We start from the raw sequence: 23,143 nt of genomic DNA, 5'->3' as shown, positions 1-23,143 counted from the left end.
TATGTCTAACCGTTTTGTCGCTATAGCTGAAAACCGCCAAAAAACGGTCGAAATCTGTCCAAAAGCGGTCAAAATACCGCCAAGCGCAGCAACCATCTTTCTGCCACGAAAATCGGTCTCGTCAAATCTTCTTCAATATCTCAATTACATTTCTACTCATCTTTCTGGCTCCCAAGTTGATTCTGCAAACCTTCCATTTGATTTCTCACCCCCTCCCATTTGAACTCTCCCTCCCCCCCCTCCTTTTTGATCTCTCCCCTCCATCATGCGATCTCTCCCTCCCAAATTCCCATAGCCACCTTTAGCGTGTGGCTAGGGGTTGCATCGTCCCAGGCTGGAAAAACAATAAAATGTATCTCGAGTGAATTTGGTTGCGGTTATTTCCAACATCTGTATACTTTTACCCTCCCTCGTAGGCAGGCCCGAAATTGTAGGGTAGCTCGAGGGACCAGAAATTTTATACCAGTAGCCTGTTGTACGAATGAGTTTTCAGCTTCACACACCCCTCTATTGACAAACGGTATGCCCTTTTTTTCTGTGCCTGGAGTTAAAGTTAGGAGTGCAGAGTAATTTATGGAACAGGGCCCAGGCGTTATGTGACTGCACTTTTTCGCCTCATTTAAAATTTTAAAAATCTCCATGTGTTTTGACACTAAAAACTGACCATCGAAAATTTGACCCGATTACATTACTTTCCTTCCTATAGGATAAGGAAAGTAAAAAAAGAGGCAAGAGAGAGAATTACTAAGGACAAGAGAGAAAAAAAGAAAGAAACGACAAAAGCAGCATCAATGGAAATCACAAACCTTGTTAGATACATCCCATATTACTGCAAAAGTGCCCCCCACATTAACTCGGCCCTGATATTAATCCTACAATTCCTACATATATTATTATACCCTAATGAAATAATTAATTACCTCTCAGTCTTGGAATTAATCCCCTGACTTTTGAATTCTGAAATCTCCTTGAATTGCATTTAATTGCAAGTCGAGAGGGGAGTCGCAATGATTAATATGCATTTTCCCTACTTCCTGCAATCTAGATTGACAGTTGTGGTGAATGTTTCGTTGAAACAGGGCGGGAAAGAGTTTACGAATGAAGGAATTCCTGGGCAACGTCAAAAATTTGAAGGAATCCTATGCTACTATCATTTCCTACATCTGTGGCCTGTTTCGGCTGTTCCTGAAAGCAACTTTGCATTCCTCATTCAGCAAATATTTCTTGACGTCATCGCCAACACTTAAATGGACAAGCAATGTTTTTTAGGGTTTTTCCTCTGTAATCTTACGTCATAAGACTCATAGGTCATAACTTTTGTGACGTGCGAAACGTGAAGTGAGAAGTTGATTCTGGAATTTAGCCCCCTAATCCCTGATGTTCCCAGATATTCTTACGTTTTTTACTGACATCCAATACGCCATTCCCCGAGCCTTCACCTTACAATCAGCGATGTTTAAGAACAACTTTGAACGAAAATTGCACCAGAAACACATTTATAAATTATAGTGATGATTTTATTGCCAAAAAAGTACGATTTTTTCTTCTTCTGACTTGTTCTCCATTCCCCGAGCCTTCACCTTACAATCAGCGATGTTTAAGAACAACTTTGAACGAAAATTGCACCAGAAACACATTTATAAATTATAGCGATGATTTTATTGCCAAAAAAGTACGATTTTTTCTTCTCCTGACTTGTTCTCTTCTTTTTTTTTATGGAAGACTGTTCCAGTGAATTTCCCCCATTCTCCGCAAAATCAGAACAAAAAGCCCACTCCGAGGCTTAGGTGTAGGGGCGAACAGCCCTAAAGGATGGGTTAAGCTACTACGAATCTACGAATCTACGAATCCCGTAGGATGCCTCTCATCAGATGGGAGAGAAGAGACACAATACTTCCCATTTTGAAAATAAATGGAATGCCTATCGATCTAAAGAGCTCAGCGTATTGTTAAAAATCTTGCCAACTTATTAAAAAAAGCACACACACAACCCTGACCCAAAGTTTGTTACCCCCATTTACCCTTTGTCTTCCGCTGACTCAACTTTTTCAGTCGCTCTGGGATTCGAACCAGGAGAGAAGAGACACAATACTTCCCATTTTGAAAATAAATGGAATGCCTATCGACCTAAGAGCTCAGTGTATTGTTAAAAATCTTGCCAACTTACTTTAAAAAAAGCACACACACAACCCTGACCCAAAGTTTGTTACCCCCATTCACCCTTTGTCTTCCTCTGACTCAACTTTTTCAGTCGCTCTGGGATTCGAACCGCAGTGCCCTCAGTTATTAATCCAATGCTTTTGGGCAATACTCTTCTCGCCCACCTGATGAAAGGCATACTACGGGAGGGACATGCTACGACACAGACCACACGTGTCTAATGTAGCAGTTGTTTCATTGCTACAAAATAAAAACGGTGGTGAAACACTCATCTTTTCTTTTTTAATACTTCGGCAACTGCAGTACAAGACTATTTCAAATTAAATAAAATTGTACCTACCTTAAATGAATAAAATAATAGGTACCCCAGTGCCCAGTACCTACCTTTTTTACGATAAGTACTTAAGTAGGCACCTCTAGGTAACTAACATCTACTTATCTATAACGCTACATTCACTGACACCTCATTCAGGCTCACAATAACCTACCTACCTACCTACCTACATAGGTACTACATATCTTTGCAAACAACCCATCCCTTTAGTCTTTCTTTCATTAGCTATTGTTTAATCGGATTAAATAATACAATAAAAAATATAACAGGAACTTTTCTTCTTTTGTTTCTATGAAGCGCTGTGCTCTGTAGATAACGTGGTCTTTTAACCCTTTGGAACGATGCGTTGGTCGTACCTAATATGTTTATCTAAGTTGAGAAGCTAATTTGGTAGAAGGCATTTTTTTTTTTTTTAAGAGGTTTGACAGAGGGAACTGTAACTGCTATGGTCTTATCGTCCCGAAATCTTCTTCCTCCTCCTCCTTCTCTTCTTCCTCCTCCTCCTCCTTCTCTTCGTCCTCCTCCTCCTCCTCCTCCTCCTCCCTCTCTTCCTCCTCCTCCTTCTCTTCTTCCTCCTCCTCCTCATCCTTCTCTTCCTCCTCCTCCTTCTCTTCGTCCTCCTCCTCCTTCTCCTTCTCTTCTTCCTCCTCCTCCTTCTCCTCTTCCTCCTCCTCCTCTTCCTCCTCTTCCTCCTCCTCCTCTTCCTCCTCTTCCTCCTCCTCCTCCTTCTCTTCTTCCTCCTCCTCCTCATCCTTCTCTTCCTCCTCCTCCTCCTCCTCTGTTCTTCAAAATCCTCTTTTCTGGCATTGCTTTTAAAAGTTTTTTATTTCAGTTAGTGGAGATGACAAAACTCCCATTCTCAGTTTGTTAGTGGAGATGACAAAACTCCCATTCTCAATTTGTTAGTGAAGATGACAAAACTCCCATTCTCAGTTTGTTAGTGAAGATGACAAAACTCCCATTTCCATTTTGTTAGTGGAGATGACAAAACTCCCATTTTCAGTTTATTAGTGGAGATGACAAAACTCCCATTCTCAATTTGTTAGTGGAGATGACAAAACTCCCATTCTCAATTTGTTAGTGAAGATGACAATTTCTGATGAGTTTTGACCGATAGGTATACCACCCTAGGCAGGTCATTTTAAATAGTGCCTGATTTTTTTTTTTTTTTTTTTTTTTTTAGGTTCTAGATAGGTGACAACTGGGTATATGGTCTAGCTACTTAGATTAATGTGATTTCTCAATTTCTTGCAGCCTAAAGATTTACTATTTATAAATGTAAATGGTATCTTTACCCAGACATTGTCAGACACACACAAAAAAATTTATTCAACATTTGTATTTTGCAGATATGACTTGGACAACTTGAAGTTTGGTAAGATAGACATTGGTAGATATCCAGAGGCTGCAGAGAAGTACGCTATCAATGATTCGTCAATCAGCAAACAGTTGCCGACCATCATTCTGTTTCAGAACGGAAAGCCAGTGATGAGGCGACCCACTTTTGACACAAAGAATAATCTCATCAAGTTTGTGTTCACTGAGGTAGGTATCCACAATGATTTAAAAAATAATATTCAGTCACCAATTTTATCTTTGTTTTACCAGGGCTCTTGAAGAGTTTGTCCGATTTTAATTAAATTTGGCCAAAATGTACAACACAAAAGGACTATTTTCACATCACTAATATTAATATCACCAGACCAGACTAGACTAGCATTAGTGGTATCACAAGTTGAAGAAGTGTTGTTCTGATAGGGGGAGTAAATTGACATTACAAAATGTTTGGCCAATGCTGTGATAACCAGCTGACCTCTGAAGTTGAAATCTTCGGAGAATTTGGACTACAATGGAGCAGTTGCAAATGGGTAAAAATTATAAATAAATGGTCAATTCCTATGCATTTGATAGCTGTGAATCAAAGGCTAATAATAGGAATGTAATGAAACTTGATGTACCTTCCTAAAACAAGACAGACTTTGCAGTGGCACCTAGATTTGGGCTTCATAGCAAGAAGAAGTATCCATGTCCACAAACTTATCAAATGACCCTCGTAAGTACTTCTTATTTACTGAAAAGATCTGCAACTACCTACCCTCAGATAGATTATTGTAGAAGAGAATGGAGCAGTTGCAAATGGGTAAAAATTGTAAATAAATGGTCGATTCCTATGTAAAAAGTTGGGAAAAATTCAAATCTGAGGTCAAAACTCCGAGAAAGTAACTTTAAAAGGTCGAAAATTCAATTTTTAATTGCCGTTCTATTGAAAAAGTTCAAAGAGTTGTGACGTCAGACTTAACCTAAAAATGCGCAGAAACGCTTGCGCACAAACAAACGAAGCGGGAGTCATGAATTATGACGTCATCGCCTACGGGAGCGTATGTCGTGACGTCAAACTTTACAAATTACCGGTATTTTTTAAATCGATTTATCTCGGGATCTAGAATTCGTAGAAGAAAAAGAAAAATTCCGTTGGTCCTCATTTTTCCTGCTCTATGACTTTGAAACATCACCCAAGTAAGCGCAACAGATCTATTGTTGAATTGTATAAGCTTGACCCATCCTTTAGGGCCGTTTGCCCCTACACCTAAGCCTTGGAGTGGGCCTTTGGTGTATGAAGTACAATTTGGAGTAATCCAGAAACTAAATAAAATATATTGTCATGTGTTTCCAGGAAAACGTGAAGGCAGCCTTTGATCTGAACAATTTGTACAAGACAAACAAGAGTAATCCATTAGGTAAAAGTAAGAAGAAGCAAGACAAGGCTGCTACAAGTAAACCAAAGGCTGAATAGGTTACTCCAGTTTTTCTATGTTATTGTGCAGTCACATGCTATGACAAAGTGTTATGGCAGGTTACTAGAGTCTTAAGAAGTGTTTTTTTAACCCATTGAATCCAATGAGTCTGGATTCAATGAATTCAAGTAGGTATCTGAATTTGATAATTTATAGAAATTTTAGAAATTCTCATTAGAGGCAATGCTCAAACAGCCTCTGAATATGCTCAAATGAAATTGTAGACTCTGCTTTATTGGTAGCATAGAAAATATAGAAATGTAGTTTTCCTGCCATATGGAATCAGGACACGTTGCCATAGTATGAGACTGTCTTTACGCTTTACCTTAGGTCAGATGTATTGCTTTCTGTGAAAGCTGCAAAGTGTGTGTATTTTGCTAGTTAGGTACTCCAAAAGTTCGAAGGTTTGGGTACTTTGACCTGAAGACAGTTCGCTGAAGGGCTAGTACAAATTTTGTATTTTGGACAATGTACATTCTGACTCGGCACGTGTGTGCCCGAGTCTGAAAGGCGGTATTACCAGTGTAAAACACACTCCTTTGAATATCAAGGTAATGTGTTAAGTAGTGGCCTTTAGTCCCCATTAGTTTTAGTCTGACCATGAGTGGCTGGCCTTAGATAAGTAGACATTAGATCTCCAACTCCTGACACTTTTATTGTTCTAGTCTTAATTTAAGTTAGGGTTATTGAATATACAAACATGACAAGCAGATAATTGCTTTGTCTACCTAAATTTCACTATGTACTCGTATGGCTCACCTGAAGTTTTGCATTCAGATTTTGAATCTGTACTTTAGAGTGTCCTTCTTCTTCTTCTTCTTCTTCTTCTTCTCCTTCTTCTTCTTCTTCTTCTTCTTCTTCTTCTTCTTCTTCTTCTTCTTCTTCTCGTTCTTCCTCTTCTTCTTCTTCTTCTTCTTCTTCTTCTTCTTCTTCTACTTTCTTCCTCTTTTCCGTGTCTTCCAGAGCCCAAAGCCTTTCGCTCAAACTTTCAACAGTTTTTATGTTTTTTGTAATAAAAAAAAGAAACTTTTAAGAGTTCCAAGTGCATACTTACATCCTTTCCCCTTTCCTCTTCTCTCTCTCTCTCTCTCTCTCTTTCTATCTATCTATCTATGTATCTCTTCTTCTCTTTCGGAACGGCTGGCCTATCTTCCTGTCGATTTCGGGACGATGAGACCCTAGGAGTCCTCCATCAAACCTCTTAAAAAAAAAAAATAATATCGGAAAATAAAACTTAAAACTTGCTTCTATTCGTTTGTTTTTAGCACCCGAAATGTTAGTGCCGTTAGTGGAGATGTCAAATGTAGGTAGGTACCGAAAACATTTTTTGATTTATGTGCTGCGATCTAGCGGATCTTTTCAGAACTACGTGCACTCGAAAAAAGTAAACAAAATGCCTGCTGTTTTTATCAAAAAATCAACTTCGGTGTTTCTTTTTAGGTCAAGTCTATCTTCTTTCCTAGATAAATTGAAGAAAAATGTGTTTCATCTACACAGGAAGTGTTAATTAAGCTAATCTAAACCTAAAGATCCCAGAGTACTGTTTGGTGAATAGAAAACCGCGTGTTTCAGGTCTCAAATCAAAATGGTTTGGAAAAAGGATTTGAAAGTCCTACTCAAGCCCTACTATTGGGTGAATATCCTGCTGAGTTTGTCGTTTATATTTGCCAAAAAGATACCCTATATATGTGACTTTGTCTTCTCTTTTCTGGAATCCAAATGCGAAATTGATTCCGTAAGTATGAAGTCAGCTTAGTTGGGGTGTTATTGTGTAGTCAGCTTTATTGGAGAGGACTTCAATGCACAGTGAAGAAGTCCTATTCCTCCACTCTCTACTCTGCATTCAGCAAAATAAACTCAAGATTGTACTCTGCCTCCACTAAAGTAGAAGGAGGAACAGTGGATGTGTATTCACAAAGTGTGAAGGTGCTCTTAGAAATAGACCACTATTTCTGTTCATTTCACTTCCTTCATTAATTCATTTCACTTCCTTTTTTTTTTCGTTCTAAAAACGACGGAATAGAATGCTTGCTAGTAATTAAGACATCTTACTTTACCTTCCCCTCGACTTACCTTCCTCCCCCCTCCAACTTACCTTCCTCCCCTCTTCAACTTACCTTTCTTTCCCCTCCGGATTGTATTAACGTGCTGAGGAAATGTTTTTTTCCACAGGAAATGAGTAAGGAAGCGACTTGAACACCGGAAACCAAGAAACGTCTGCAATTTTCCGAAATGAGTTATGAGTGCAGAAAATGAAAATGAGGCATGAGGCGTACCTACCTGAACTACCTGCTTGAGAATATCTCTGAAATAATCTCGTTTTTCCCTTGTTTACCTGTCTACAGTGAGTAAAAAAAAAGTGTTAAATCATTTCGTAGCAATGATTTAACACTTATTTCGATTTAACACACACCGTTTTTATTTCGTAGCAATGAAAGAACGGCTACATTAGACGCATGTGGTCTGTGTCGTAGCATGCCCATCCCGTAGGTGATCCTTTGGTTCTATGTGGACTTCAGGATGGGAACTATATATCTCATTATCTTTACTTGTAAGTTGTTTAATTTTAAATAGATAATGTTGTATTCAGTATAAAGACCCAAGAAAGCAAACTGTTGCTGTGAACAGTTTGAGGCAAACTGAACTTTGCCTGCCTTGTAAGAAAAATTGTAGCAGAAAGTGCACTCTGATGATTCAGCATAAAAGCACAAGCACATAGAAAGCAAACTGTCTGTGGTGAACTGTTTGAGGGAAAATGAGCATTGTCTGCCTTGTATGTAAGTAAAATGATGCACATTGTACAACAAATTGCACTCTGACACAAGATTCAGAAGGCTTTCATTATCTTCATGACTCATCTCAGTAAACTGTGAGAACTCTGTCTAACCATTTTTACACTAGGACCATTTTACTAGTATTTGATTTCAACCTTTATTTAATTTAACCATATTTCTATCTTCCAGTGGTAGGACTGCTCTTACCAGAACCTACCTATTCTGGGCCAGAGAACATAGTTTACTTCCGTACGCTGAATGCCTATGAATTTTTAAGCATTTCTATTGAAATCAGCGTGTTTCGAACTTCCTTTATCAGCGAAGAAAAAAAAAAGTGGTTGTGCCCCATTATCATCTTTTTTTAAAGACGGGTCTAAAATCTCGTTTTGAAGTGTTTAAAATAATCTCGGAGAATGCTCGGGTATCATCTTCGAGAATTCTTAGAGGGTAAAAAACTCTTTAAACCGAGGTTGTAGACCCTGCTTTTATTTCTAACGTCAAAATTGTAGTCACTCTCCAATACCTTGTTTAAATTAGGATGCATTTAAACGTTTCATTTTTAGCTGTTAAAATAAAATACTGAATTTTATACACGAAATAAATAAGTGCTTTATCTTCATTTAACTAAATGAGCTCAACTTTTATTGCATGATTAAAATTTAAAATTTAACATAACAATATTGTAGTCTCGAAAATTACCGCTTTCGAAATGCAAAAAATGGTAAATTCTTCGGTATTTCTTTACTCCTGCAAATTTTCATGAACAAAAAGGGTTTTACTGAGTTTTTTTTACGATCGCTTCTACAATGATAAATTGATAATTAATTAATGCCCTTTGTCCTATAGAAAAAGTTCATCAAAATTTACAGGCGCTAAAAATACCGAATAATCACCCTAAAAATGTATCACAGAAGTGAAAAGAGAATAAAATTTCATAAAACACATTTTGCTCCACTAAAGTTAAGCAACATTGAGCTTGACGGATATCTGGATGAGTGTCTACACGGGAGGCCATAACGCGGTCACTTCATTGTGAGCTGACTCTGGTAACCACTGGAGGTATTCACTGCGCAGATCTGAAATGAAAATAATAACGCGTAAGATGGTGGCCTTGTAAGCGCTAGGTCGCGGGTTCGATTCCCGCCCGGGACGGATTTTATCCTAAATAAATAAGGTTCGTTCCCGGAACGGCTGACTTTCTCCTATCCTGTCCTTCTTCGGTTTCGTCCCGAAATAAAAGAGAGGAGGATAAGGATAGGAGAATGTCAGCCGTTCCGGGAACGAACCTTCTGTTTAGGATAAAAATCGTCCTTCGTCCCTATCATTTTTGTCAAAAAAAAAAAATAATAATAATAAAAAAACTGTCAGTTCTCACGCAAAAGCTATCTATCTTTTAATGCCTCCCAATCTACAACGAGTTGTTATACTTACATGCAGGTTCAGACTTCCATATGTCCATCAATATATCTACACTGTCAGTATTCTTCTGTACAAGTGCTTGGAGCAAAATCTCCGTCCTCCTTTGTAAACTGAAATGCGACAAGAGAACAGGGATGAAAATATTAAAAAGAGGTTTTATAGAGGGAGCTGTAACTGCTAAGGTTTTATCGTCTCGAAATCGAAGAGAGAAGGAAGACAGGATAGAAAGCCAGCCGTTCCGAGAACAAACCTTATCTGTTTCGGGTAAAATCCGTCCCGGCCGGGAATCGAACCCGCGACCTAGCGCTTACAATACAAACGTGCTACCATCCAATCTAACAGAGGCTGGGGATAAATAACCTATTCTGGCTTACCTAGCCCAAGATTTGACCATGGTGGTAGGCGTGGACAGTAGTGACGTCACATATTTGCTGAGTTTGGGACAAATGGATCCGTCCAATAGGAACACAGCAAACCATTTGAACCGATCCAGACCTTTGGGCATTTCTATTTCCACCACCGGCAGAGGCCATCCACTTTTACCTGAAGGACAGAAAGGGTTAATGGTCAAATCAAACCAACCAATCAAATCATGAATATTGTTTGTGGTAAAGCAAAGCCTTTTCACGGGCTTTGCTTTACTTAGGCTTTGCTTTGCACAACTTGTGTGGATATCACAGCATTACTAAGTATGTACGTACTTCCTTTGCAATCAAATTCCATACTTCAATCATGTTTTTACACTGATAATGCCGCCACTGGTCGCTACTCGATTGTTCTCACGAGTCAAAGTGCACGCCGAACTCCAACCACAAGACAGAAAAAAACTTCGACCTCGCCGGAATTCGAACCTGGGACCTCCAGTGTGCAAGACACGCACTCAGTTAAGGAGGTTAATCTAAACACAATTGAGCAAATGAAAGATTTATTGGAATGTGATAGTGATAACCAAAAAAAGTGAAAAGGCATTCAGCTTTTTCAATATTTACAGAGTTTAATTTACCTACCGAGAATTTCTCAAACTCATCATTAAACACAGCGGATGAGTACAGCCTATAGCAATGCCCAGGACCTTGTCTACCAGCTCGTCCGGCTCGCTGATTGGCTGAGGCCTGACTAGTCCAGGTTACACTGAAGGCAGAGATACCTGGTGTGAGGGAAAAGAAGTGAAAACCTTTTTTCAGTATCTTGATGTAAAAGAAAAAAAAAAACGACCTCGTCTGAACACGGGAAAAGGCGAGAAAAAGAAGACGGACCGACGAGTGATTTTCTGAATTCTATCGGTCGATTCGGACAGTCAAACATAAAACGTACCTACTCCATATTTCACTTTGATGTACAAAGATTAAAGGAGCTGAGTAGGATTACGCCCCACAAGTTTTTCTTTTAAGATTATGAGTCTTAATCCCGGATTTTGTGGGTCTATTCCCTTGACCATCTAAAAGTGCTTTAACTACTTCCTTAACCATATAATAATAATAATAATAATTAGTGTTTATTTATACTGCTCGCATAGGACTGAAAAGTCCCTTTACTCCAGCAGTACGCTACTACTATTACTGTGGTCAAATTCTCAAATTATATTGAGGATAAAATTCCATACCTCGACTGGGATTGAACTCACGCTCTCCTGTTTACCAGGCGAACGCCTTGACCACTACACCACCGAGGCAGGATATAAAAGTGAAAAAGAATATATTATTTATACATTTCAACCAAGATACTTACCTGTAATTTTATCATAGAGTCTAGTCTTGGTTTTCCCCGTGTCTACAACATATTTCACATTGGGGATGGTGAGAGACGTTTCAGCCACATTTGTAGCAACAACACACAGCCGACAACCTTCTGGTATAGATTCAAACACCTGCAGCAAACACAACATTTCTAATAAGAGATCGAGTGGATTGGAACACACATTCATGTCTTCAGCCACACCCCATGTGACATTATTTCTTGGTGGGTCCAGACTTGTGCAATGCAACGTGCAAAGCATTTGCACTGCACGTTGCACGTAAAATCAAATCTGACGAATGCGAACGTTTTTCATGTATCCGAGAATTTTTGTACCGATACTCAACTAGTAATGGCCTATAGTAGGTACATTATTTGCATTGGATTGCACGATGCTTTGCAAACACGTACAAACTAGTGCAACGCACATCAAAGACATTCGCCAGAAAACCGCCAACCTCTCGGATACCCACAAACGTTTGCTGCAATATGTTCAAAAAACTTTGCTGCAACTTTCTCAAACACGTCCAAACTAACGAATTTCATTGCATTGCACGTTGCATCGCACGTTGCATTGCACAAGTCTGGACCCACCATCATCGTTATATTTTTTGGATACTTAATATAAACCTCCATGGAAGGAGAGGTCGCATCCCTTAGGATTGAATAAGCTGCATTGTATAATAAACCTAACCAATAATCACACTCCATTTGTCAAGGGTCTCACTCTCACTTGCCCTTGGGATCAAATTAATTTGAAGAAACCATTTACTGATGAAAATTTGTCATGAAACAATGAGAGTATAGAAAACAAACTAACTTATTAGATTACCTACTTACCTTTTTTACTTTTTATTATTATTATTTACCCTAGGTCCTTTTTTTCTACTGATTTTTTCCCTAATAGCTTCTTTTTTTCTTTTTTCATTACTTCATTACAATAGCTTCATCAAGTCTAACCTTTTTAATTAAATTCTGATTATATTTAAAAGTTTATATCCTATGCTCTGACATACCTTAGCTTGTTTATGTGTAGGTAGAAGTGAATACAGCGGTAACACCCAGAGGGGAGTGCTAGTGGCAGCAGAATACATGGCAGCCCTCTCCTCTCCCCCCTCCTCTCCTTCTTCTTCATCCAGAATGTCCTCCATGGTCTCTTCATCCAGTAGATCTCCCTCAGTATCATCATTCGGTGTCACGGCATAGCTGAGGAATAGAATAGAATAAAATATAAAGGAATAGAATAGAATATATAAGGTATAGAATACAGTATGTTCTTCTTCATCCAGAATGTCCTCCATGGTCTCTTCATCCAGTAGATCTCCCTCAGTATCATCATTCGGTGTCACGGCATAGCTGAGGAATAGAATAGAATATATTAGGAACTTTACCAAACACTAAATTTGCAAGAAAAAAAAATCAATAAAACTTACATTCTCTTTCTTCTTCTTTTTCTCTACAATTTTTTCCAACTTTTTCCTCTGAGTTTTAGATAGAAGCTTCTTGACTTGAATGTTGGTTTTCTTGATTTTAGTTTGTCTTTTCTTAGACGGTAACACCAGAGGGTTGGCTGCATCATATGAGTCTGTTTTTGTATCAAAATCTACGGAGACCTGGAAAGAAGAGTAGGTGATTGTTACTATAGACTATAGTTTAATACCTAAAACACATGATGATAACTGATAAGTAATGTAATAGTTCCACTGGATTATTAACCAATGGTATGGTATCCAGATGGATGACCAATTTATGGGCAATTACATGCTGCTTTTCTCAGCCCCTTAGGCTGGGTGAGGTTGATATGAAGAGGTTGGTAGCTTGCCACCAAATGGAGAGTAAACGTTGCAAGTTACATAGTGATGTCAAAACCCTATTAAAAACAATATACCTATTTATTGTCTGTAGAAATCCATAGGCAATCACTCCCATAACAGGAACTATCCAAATCATAACTGCAGATTAAAATATTTCAAAATTATGCTTTTTTTGCCAGGGTGAACCATTATATATAATATAGTGAAACATCTCCATAAAACAACATCACATTAGGGAACCCCTGCTCCATCTTCCAAGTTTAACTTCTGGCCTTGTATCGGCTCCCTCGCAGCTTCAGGGACACTTTCAAAATTATGCTTACCTTCTGAGATGGATTCTCTATGACTGTTGCCTCTACTACTTGTCGAGCTTTCCAGTTATGGCCCTTCTTGTTCTTCATTTTGTCTCCTTCTTCAGGGAAACAGACTTGAAAATAATATGGTGATGGTGATACAAGGGAAACTTGTTTTTTTATGAAACCATGTTTCTCATGGTTATCAAATTTTCAAAACTTTATCCACAGTCATACCTGAGAAGGTATTGAAGAGTTTCAAAGGAAATAATCTACAATTACATGTATTTATTGTATTTTTTAAGGTACTTAAAATAATCAAAAACAGCCACCACTTTCAACTTTTTCACTTTTCTCGTTTTCAAAAATTCAAATTTTCGCGGTACCGAAATGTAAACATTGCCATGTGCGAGAAAAGTGAGGTTACGAAGCCCCCGAAGCGACGGAGGGGGCGTAGCCCCCCTCCCGAGCACGAAGTGCGAGTAGGTACCTATACCTACCTAACATATTCAGTCACTCAAGTAGGTACCTACAAGGAGACTTGGAGTGTCTGTTTCACTATTGATGACAAATGTGTTCAAAATGATGTAGGTAGGTAATGGGTCTGTATTAAAAGTACCTCTGTCTGTTGTATTTTATTGGGGTAGGTTTTCAAGTTTACAAAACGTATAGCTAGGTAGGTACCTATAGTTGGGTGGCGTGTACCCTGCCGTTACCTAAATTACTGACGCTAACCATAACCTATTCCTCAATCGTGAATTGCTTTTAGGCAGGAGAACAAAAGTACCTACACGTAAGACGTACGTAAGTGTCGTAAGTAAATACGAAAACAGGAACTTCGTCGCAAGAAAATTCATCAGGAAAGTCCGTTTTTCCCAGCGCGATTGTGATCGTGAAGAAAATTATTGTAATAGAAAGAACAATAGTCCACCCCTTAAACCTTTTTATTACTATTGTAATAAATAAAGGAAGGACGGACTAAAAAGCAAGAGGGAATTCGACGAAAGTAATAATAAAATAAAGGGGATTTAGCTAAAATGTTTTTCCAAGCCAAACATCCTGCCGTCTCCGCCGACAAATTGGACACTCAGCTCAGCACCGTCACATGTTCTGAACTCAGACCATTACTACAAGTATGCCAGCCGTTCGGTCTTGTCCCGTACTCTCTGCAGACCTATCAAAGCTCCTCGCGTCATTATTTGCTGATGGGGATAAAGGTAATGATAATTATAATACGAAGGTAGGCATCAGGTTCCTTGGTGTATGTAAAATTAGCGACTCTATGAACGAGTACACTGACTCTCAACCGGGAGGTGCTGGGTTCGAATCCCGCCGGCAATGTGAGCAAATCCCAAGCGGGATGGGCCAAACCCTGGGCCTTATGCAGCGGGATTGCAATCCCTACCCTACTTCTTGTAAGTGTCTTCTGAAATATTCGCTTAACCGTAAACATTTGCGAATGTGGTTCTATTTTGGATGTGATTCCCCGAAATAGAGATCTCTATTTGGACTTTTGTTGCTGCTAGGAGTTTCCTCGATATTTTGAGGTTATAATCAACTATTTTTTTTTTAAGAGGTTTGACAGAGGGAACTGTAACTGCTATGGTCTTATCGTCCCGAAATCGAATTGAGAAGGAAGACAGGATAGGAGAAAGCCAGCCGTTCCGAGAACGAACATTATACCATCAGGATAAAATTCGCCCCGGGCGGGAATCGAACCCGCGGCCTAGCGCTTACAAGGCAGACGCACTACCAACTAAGCTAATAACTAGGCTGGCTTTTTAGTGATTTTGTATTTTCTTTTTCATTTCAAGGTGGCACTTATTAACAGCGCCATACTTATGGTCATTTATACCGGGCCGTTCAAGTATATGAGGAAACCCATGGAGTCACTATTGTTCACTATAGTCCAGTATATGATCATGTGTATTCATTTCATTTGTGTCAGCAACGTGTATATCAGGCAAGTAGTTTTTTTGCTCCCAAGTGTAAGAATATGAGAAGAGGTGAGAACTACAACTACATAGGGAAAAGGGTTGAGAGAATGGAAGTGAGGGGGAGAAAAGGGCGAGGTAGACCGAAGAAAAGGTGGAAAGATTGTGTGAATGAAGACCTGGGTGAAAAAAATTCATCAGGTCACGAGGTACACAATAGGGCTGCCTGGAAGAGACTGACAAGAAACGCCGACCCTATTTAAATAGAAAAAGGCTAGGAAGAAGGAGAAGAACATCCTAAAAGTTTTGCCTTAAAAATAAGTTTTGCACTTAAAGCCTTCCTAAAAGTGCCTCCTTTGCAATCAATATCCATAGTCCAAGAATCTTTTTACACCGATAATGCCGCCACTGGTTGCTACTCAATTAAAGTAGGTATTTAACTACTCACATGTCCTCACTAGGCTGAGTGCACCGCGAAGCACAGATCCGAGCCGAAAAAACTTCGACCCCACCGGGAATCGAACCCGGGACCCCCGGAGTGCAAGCCTAAAGTGATACCCACTTAAAGTGAGAACGGTTCAATTATTTTCTCTTCCAGATGCATCACTCAGAAAGAGAAAACCATCTCCATTCTCCGCCGTCTCGAGACCGCCATCTTTCATTTGAAAACTCTCGGCATTCTACGTAAACGAGAAACGCATCACGTACGTCTACGTGTTCTCACGTATACGTTTCTATTCTACGTGAATGTTAAGTGATACCCACTTAAAGTGAGAACGGTTCAATTATTTTCTCTTCCAGATGCATCACTCAGAAAGAGAAAACCATCTCCATTCTCCGGCGTCTCGAGACCGCCATCTTTCATTTGAAAACTCTCGGCATTCTACGTAAACGAGAAACGCGTCACGTACGTCTACGTGTTCTCACGTATACGTTCCTATTCTACGTGAATGTCGTCATCACACACGTGAATTATCCGAGACTATTCAGAGGCTATTACTTCGAGGTAAGCTCATAAAACTTTGTATTTTTTAGTTTCAAGAGGTTTGACAGAGGTAACTGTAACTAACTGCTAAGGTCTTATCGTCCCGAAATCGAAGAGAGAAGGAATACAGGATAGGAGAAAGCCAGCCGTTTCGGGAAATCGGGAACGAACATTATCCCTTCAGGATAAAATCCGCCCGAGGCGGGAATCGAACCCGCGACCTAGCGCTTACAAGGCAGACGCAATACCAACCAAGCTAACTAGGCTGGCTCGTGACGGATAAGTGTTAAGTGTGCGTGGACCTTTATTGTATTACTAATCAGAGGTTGGCTTTCTATTTCAGGGTTTCCTGTTCACGACAGCCAGCGCTCTGTCTAACTCCATCGTGTTCCTCAAATGATAGGTAAAAAATAATGGTAATTACCTGCAATACTACTGACAGCAGGATCTCCTTCTTCCTTCTCAGCAACTTGTTTCATGTACTGATCACCTTCATCTTTCAATCTCTTCAACCCCTTGGTCTGAACATCAGAGATGGATGTCAACTTGTTCAATACCTCTTCGGAAGCTTGCACTTTGGCCAATGTTTCAAACAGGGTAGCTCTCTGGAAGAGTCATGTCAACAAGAACTTGTTAAAAAAATTCTTACCCACTCCTGTTATGGAAAACTGATCTGTTCAAAAATGGTCTAATAATCGTGTTCCTCATAGAACTCCAGTACATTATCTTCTTCTACGTCATCTATAGGAAGTTTCTCCTCATCAATGATACATTTAGTCAGGCCAAATCCTTCGCCCACTACAAACAATTGGTCATCATTCACAACAGACTGTGCGACCTTTGTTATGATGTGAACGAGGTTTTTGAGTAAGTCTTGAATGTTCACATAGGCCGGTAAACCAACTCTTGACGTTCGGTCTAATAATGACTCTTATACCTAATTTTATATTTCACCTTCCTCAGTAGGTAACATGTTAACTTGAAGTAAATTTATGAGGGATGTTAAATGTAAGTAGTTACTTACTAAAAAGATACACAATAAAGTGTACTTGCTATAACTTTACCAAACACTAAATTTGCAAGAAAAAAAAATCAATTAAACTTACATTCTCTTTCTTCTTCTTTTTCTCTACAATTTTTTCCAACTTTTTCCTCTGAGTTTTAGAGAGAAGCTTCTTGACTTGAATGTTAGTTTTCTTGATTTTAGTTTGTCTTTTCTTGGATGGTAACACCAGAGGGTTGGCTGCATCATACGAGTCTGTTTTTGTTTCATTCTATTGATGATTGTCTTCATACTCAAATCATCGTCACTATCATTCCCTTCTTCATTTGCTTCGTTCTCGTCCGTTTTGTTTTCTTTCTCATCTTTAGCTTTCTCTGTTGATTTCCTATAGGGAAATGTATGCTTGAGTTTCCTCACTAAGGAACACACTTCTTTTTGACCTGAAAATGAGAACAACAAAGGGTTGAAAATATATACCGTTCCGTTCGTAGAAATGGACTTCATATTCCTTGTAGAAATAAAAGTTCTGTTTGAAATAAAACTGGCTTCCACCGGGAATCTGATGGTACACTAAAAAAAAAAGCTTTGATAGAGGGAACAGAACTGTAACTGCCAAGGTCTTATGACCCCGAAAGCTAAGAGAGAAGGAAAACGGGATAGGAGAAAGCCAACCGTTCCGAGAACGAACATTATCTGTTTAGAATAAAATCCGCCCTGAGAGGGAATCGAACTCGCGACCTTCGCTTACAAGACAGACGCGCTACCCTCCAAGCTAACAAGTATGGCTACATTGGTTTGAAAGTTGACTTACCAGTGACGAATATCAGAATTCCCCCGTCTGGTAGTTTGGCATGAATCTTGCAAGCTTTAATGAACGCTTCCTGCAGATAATCAGTGGGGGTTTTCTTGTTGAAATGAATGGTTACGGGGAACTGTCTTGCGTCCACCTGAAAAGAAAAAAAAACAAAAAAAAAAAACAATCCCTTTGTGTAATTAAGTCACAATTTTCGGTGCTCACCGCAGCTGCAGCATTGTAGAATTTTCCAAATATCTCAATAATCCAAACACAATGTCATTACGTGACACGGGGAACAGGGACATGGCTTCGCCTAGCGGGGTCAACTTGGAACAGTACTCATCTGAAAGAAATACGAATAAATTGTAGATATTCTATTAAAAGAAGAAGAGATCTTCTCCGCCTTTTACCGTCTTGGGGTCTTGAACAGTCGTGTGTTTTCGGTAAAGTCCGATATTCGCAGTGTAGCGGACACATGATTATTACCTGTATAACAGGGGGCGGAGTCTTGAACAGTCGTGTATATCATTCCCTTCTTCATTTGCTTCGTTCTCGTCCGTTTTGTTTTCATTCTCATCTTTAGCTTTCTCTGTTGATTTCTTATAGGGAAATGTATGCTTGAGTTTCCTCACTAAGGAACAAACTTCTTTTTGACCTGGAAATAAAAACAAAGGGTTGAAAATAAATACCGTTTGTAGAAATAGACTTGATATTCCTTGAAGGAATAAAATTCCGTTTAGTATAAAGCTCGCCCCGACCCGGAATCTAATAGTACACTTTTATTTAAAAGAGTTTCGATAGAAGGAACTGTAACTGCTAAGGTCTTATCGTCCCGAAGTCGAATAGAGAAGGAAAACAGGATAGGAGAAAGCCAGCCATTCCGAGTGCGAACATTATCCCATCAGGATAAAATCCACCCCCGAGAGGGAATCGAACCCGCGACCTAGCGCTTACAAGACAGACGCGTTACCCTCCAAGCTAACAAGGATGGCTACTTTGGTTTGAAAGTTGACTTACCAGTGACAAATATCAGAATTCCTCCGTCTGGAAGTTTGGCATGAATCTTGCAAGCTTTAATGAACGCTTCCTGTAGATAATCAGTGGGGGTTTTCTTGTTGAAATGAATGGTCACGGGGAACTGTCTGGCATCCACCTGAAATAATGAAATGGAAAAAACGTTTCGGTTTCTTTAGTCTTTATGTCACAATTTTTGGTGCTCACTGCAACATTGTAGGATTTTCCAAATACATATCTTCATAATCCTAACACAATGACGTTTTGATGGGCGGTGCATGTGATAGAAAGAGGCCTGCCTACACTTACCTGTATAACAGGGGGCGGAGTCTTGAACAGTCGTGTGTTTTCGGTAAAGTCCGATATTCGTAGTGTAGCAGACATAATTATCAGCTTGAGTGGATCACCACGCTTCAGACGTAGCGGTACAATACGAGATAGAAGACCTATGAGAATATCTGTATAGACACTACGCTCGTGAGCTTCGTCCAGAATTATCACCGAGTAGGATGTGAGGAGAAAGTCCTGTGAAACAAACAGAAGTAGACAAGTAGTAAGGTTCATCCAGAAGGAGGAGATTAAAGTACTTGTGATTGAAAAAAAAATGAGTTGGTGCAATAAAGAGTTAAAATTAGCACTTGAATTTCCTTGAGGTTTGATAGAGGGAACTGCAACTGCCGAGATCTTATCGTCCCGAAAACGAAGTAGGAAAAATTCAGCAGTTTAGGGAATGAACCTTGTCTGTCGAGGATAAAAACCGCCCGAGCGAGAGTCAAACCCGCGAACTAGCGCTTAGAAGGAAGACTTCCTACCCTCCAAGCTAACTAGACTGGCAGTGCCAAGCGTTAACTTGAAGATTTTGCACTTACAGACTGGATTTCCTTCAGTAGCACCCCGTCAGTCATGAACTTGATTTTGGTGTCTGAGGAGAAAGTCCTGTGAAACAAACAGAAGTAGACAAGTAGTAAGGTTCATCCAGAAGGAGGAGATTAAAGTACTTGTGATTGAAAAAGAAAATGAGTTGGTGCAATAAAGAGTTAAAATTAGCACTTGAATTTCCTTTAGGTTTGATAGAGGGAACTGCAACTGCCGAGGTCTTATCGTCCCGAAAGCAGAGTAGGAAAAAGCCAGCCATTGCGGGAACGAACCTTATCTATTGAGGATAAAAACCGCCCCGGGCGGGAACCGAACCCGCGACCTAGCGCTTAGAAGGAAGATTTCCTACCCTCCAACCTAACTAGACTGGCAGTGGCAAGCGTTAACTTGAAGATTTTGCACTTACAGACTGGATTTCCTTCAGGAGCACCCCATCAGTCATGAACTTGATTTTCGTGTCCGGTGTAACATTGCCTTCAAATCGTATCAAATAGGAAACTTGCTCTGAGCTTAGGTTCAGCTCTTCTCCTACTCGCTTCGACATAGAAATGGCAGCAACACGTCTAGGCTCCGTCACACCAATCATTCTCTTGGACCTGAAATTGTAATATTAGGTGATAGGAGTCATAGGAGAAAGCCAGCCGTTCCGAGAACGAACCTTATCCCTTCAAGATAAAATCCGCCTCGGGTGGGAATCGAACCCACGACCTAGCGCTTACAAGGCAGACTTGCTGCCCTCCAAGCCAACTAGTTTTTATATATTATCTTGACCGTAACATGGGCCTTGACAGCCAGACCTTGACTGGATTGACCTGGTCCTGTATTTATTTATTCGAGTTAGGTTAGGTTTTCTTTCTTAAAAGAAAAATTAATAAAACTGATCTTACGTGTATCCTGCCTCATATAGAAACTGAGGTATCTGTGTGGTCTTGCCACTTCCAGTCTCCCCGGCTACGATAATGATATTACTCTCATTAATCGTCTCCATGATAGTTTGCTCCTCGGCTAGAATAGGTAATTTCATGCGGGCTTCTTGAATAGCAGGCTTTCTGTACACTGGAATGAAGACAGCTGGTTTAGAAGGTGTCTTTGGTTTTGTCTCTGGTTCACTTTTAACAGGTTTTGTGTCCACCATTTCTTTCTTCTTCAGTTCCTTTTCAATAATGATATCATCATCATCATTGTCCACTAGTTCTGCAGAGTTCTTGTCTAATTGATCACCGGTTTCGTTTTTTTCTTTTACATCTTCTTGTACTTCTTCTACTTTGGAAGGATCTTCATCTTTCTCGTCTTGGCCTTCCTCCTCCTCTTCTTCACTTTCTGTGGAATCTTCATCTGAAGAGGACTGAAAAAGAGAAAAAAAAAATATGTACAATAAGAGTTTTGCCGATTTGTTTAGAGAAGACTATCATTAATGCCCCCTGTGTAACTGACTCACTCACTGACTCACTGACTCACTTACTCATACTAATTCTAACCCACTTCTAGATGGGCTAGGAAGATGTTAGGTTTTCTTTCTTAAAAGAAAAATTAATAAAACTGATCTTACGTGTATCCTGCCTCATATAGAAACTGAGGTATCTGTGTGGTCTTGCCACTTCCAGTCTCCCCGGCTACGATAATGATATTACTCTCATTAATCGTCTCCATGATAGTTTGCTCCTCGGCTAGAATAGGTAATTTCATGCGGGCTTCTTGAATAGCAGGCTTTCTGTACACTGGAATGAAGACAGCTGGTTTAGAAGGTGTCTTTGGTTTTGTCTCTGGTTCACTTTTAACAGGTTTTGTGTCCACCATTTCTTTCTTCTTCAGTTCCTTTTCAATAATGATATCATCATCATTGTCCACTAGTTCTGCAGAGTTCTTGTCTAATTGATCACCGGTTTCGTTTGTTTCTTTTTCTTCTACATCTTCTTGTACTTCTTCTACTTCGGAAGGATCTTCATCTTTCTCGTCTTGGCCTTCCTCCTCCTCTTCTTCTTCACTTTCTGTGGAATCTTCATCTGAAGAGGACTGAAAAAGAAAAAAAATATATACAATAAGAGTTTGGCCAGGGAGACCGAAGAAAAGGTGGAAGGATTGTGTGAATCAAGACCTGGGTGAAAAAAATTCATCAGGTCACGAGGTACACTATAGGGCTGCCTGGAAGAGACTGACAAGAAACGCCGACCCTATAATAGAAGTAGGAAAAGGTTAGGAAGAAGGAGAAGAACATCCTAAAAGTTTTGCCTTAAAAGTAAGTTTTGCACTTAAAGCCTTCCTAAAAGTGTCTCCTTTGCAATCAATTTTTTGACACAAAGAATAATCTCATCAAGTTTGTGTTCACTGAGGTAGGTATCCACAATGATTTAAAAAATAATATTCAGTCACCAATTTTATCTTTGTTTTACCAGGGCTCTTGAAGAGTTTGTCCGATTTTAATTAAATTTGGCCAAAATGTACAACACAAAAGGACTATTTTCACATCACTAATATTAATATCACCAGACCAGACTAGACTAGCATTAGTGGTATCACAAGTTGAAGAAGTGTTGTTCTGATAGGGGGAGTAAATTGACATTACAAAATGTTTGGCCAATGCTGTGATAACCAGCTGACCTCTGAAGTTGAAATCTTCGGAGAATTTGGACTACAATGGAGCAGTTGCAAAGAGTAGATTATTTAAAGAGCAAACCTCTATAAAGAGCAAAATATTGCCGGTCCCTTGGATTGCTCTTTATCCAGGTTCGACTGTATTTCATTTATCCAGGTTCGACTGTATTTCTACACTACTACTATGACATCACGTGACGTAACGTGATGGTAGTTTGGTAGTGTGTTTCTACATTTCACGTATTTTATTTACATTGTTCCAGAAACATTCTGTGCGGAACGTTGCACTGTAAGAAAGGCAACAGGAATCCTGTACTGCCCTACTTGCAAGGCAACTGGCTGTCCACTGTCATACATCTCGGAGGAGGGGAGTTCGAGTGCAAGTAAGTGTGGTCCTACATTTGGGCCTTCGCCCCTATTTCTTTTTATTTTTCACATACCTACATATTTGGAATCTGTGAATTTTGTCCTCTCTTTTTCTGCTGGGGACCAAATAGCTTGTCCTTCTGAGGGTGATTAAGGGTACACACCAAAATAAACAAGCACAACATGATACATGTCTAATATGTCACCCATCCAGGTACACACCACGCTCAACGAAACTTAACGTGCGTGTGTTC

General features: G+C 39.6%; 2 protein-coding genes across 2 annotated transcripts; one reads left to right on the top strand and one right to left on the bottom strand.

Annotated features, from left to right (window-relative positions):
- The first annotated feature begins 1,098 nt into the window (after window positions 1-1,098).
- Window positions 1,099-6,044, top strand: LOC103508407 (thioredoxin-related transmembrane protein 2 homolog). Its single transcript, XM_026823015.1, has 3 exons — window positions 1,099-1,191; window positions 3,794-4,039; window positions 5,169-6,044. The coding sequence occupies exons 1-3, from the start codon at window positions 1,099-1,101 to the stop codon at window positions 5,286-5,288; spliced, it is 459 nt and encodes a 152-aa protein (XP_026678816.1). The 3' UTR covers window positions 5,289-6,044.
- Window positions 6,045-8,678: 2,634 nt separating this feature from the next.
- LOC103508406 (probable ATP-dependent RNA helicase DHX37) lies at window positions 8,679-21,944 on the bottom strand. The gene is made up of 15 exons (XM_026823014.1): window positions 21,481-21,944; window positions 20,338-20,527; window positions 19,365-19,580; window positions 19,059-19,194; window positions 18,583-18,696; window positions 17,424-17,571; window positions 16,667-16,845; window positions 13,354-13,457; window positions 12,690-12,829; window positions 12,233-12,422; window positions 11,211-11,349; window positions 10,490-10,629; window positions 9,857-10,134; window positions 9,495-9,592; window positions 8,679-9,139 (listed from the first exon to the last, which is right to left on the bottom strand). The coding sequence occupies exons 1-15, from the start codon at window positions 21,726-21,728 to the stop codon at window positions 9,063-9,065; spliced, it is 2,397 nt and encodes a 798-aa protein (XP_026678815.1). The 5' UTR covers window positions 21,729-21,944; the 3' UTR covers window positions 8,679-9,062.
- Window positions 21,945-23,143: the final 1,199 nt, after the last annotated feature.

This window comes from Diaphorina citri, unplaced genomic scaffold, assembly GCF_000475195.1.
Source record: "Diaphorina citri unplaced genomic scaffold, Diaci psyllid genome assembly version 1.1 scaffold396, whole genome shotgun sequence".
Lineage (NCBI taxonomy): Eukaryota > Metazoa > Arthropoda > Insecta > Hemiptera > Psyllidae > Diaphorina > Diaphorina citri.
The sequence above is the reverse complement of the archived record's forward strand: the minus strand, read 5'-3'. Positions and strand labels throughout refer to the sequence as shown.

Bases quoted from the DNA above. Each gene is read 5' to 3' on its own strand.
- LOC103508407 (XM_026823015.1), top strand. From the start codon at position 1,099: ATGAAGGAATTCCTGGGCAACGTCAAAAATTTGAAGGAATCCTATGCT. The intron at 1,192-3,793 runs GCAACTTTGCAT...ATCTTTACCCAG, and splicing joins TGTTTCGGCTGTTCCTGAAA to ACATTGTCAGACACACACAA. The intron at 4,040-5,168 runs GTAGGTATCCAC...ATGTGTTTCCAG, and splicing joins TCAAGTTTGTGTTCACTGAG to GAAAACGTGAAGGCAGCCTT.
- LOC103508406 (XM_026823014.1), bottom strand. From the start codon at position 21,728: ATGGTGGACACAAAACCTGTTAAAAGTGAACCAGAGACAAAACCAAAG. The intron at 11,350-12,232 runs GTATGTCAGAGC...TGTTTGCTGCAG, and splicing joins CTACACATAAACAAGCTAAG to GTGTTTGAATCTATACCAGA. The intron at 9,593-9,856 runs GTAAGCCAGAAT...GTCGCATTTCAG, and splicing joins ATGGTCAAATCTTGGGCTAG to TTTACAAAGGAGGACGGAGA.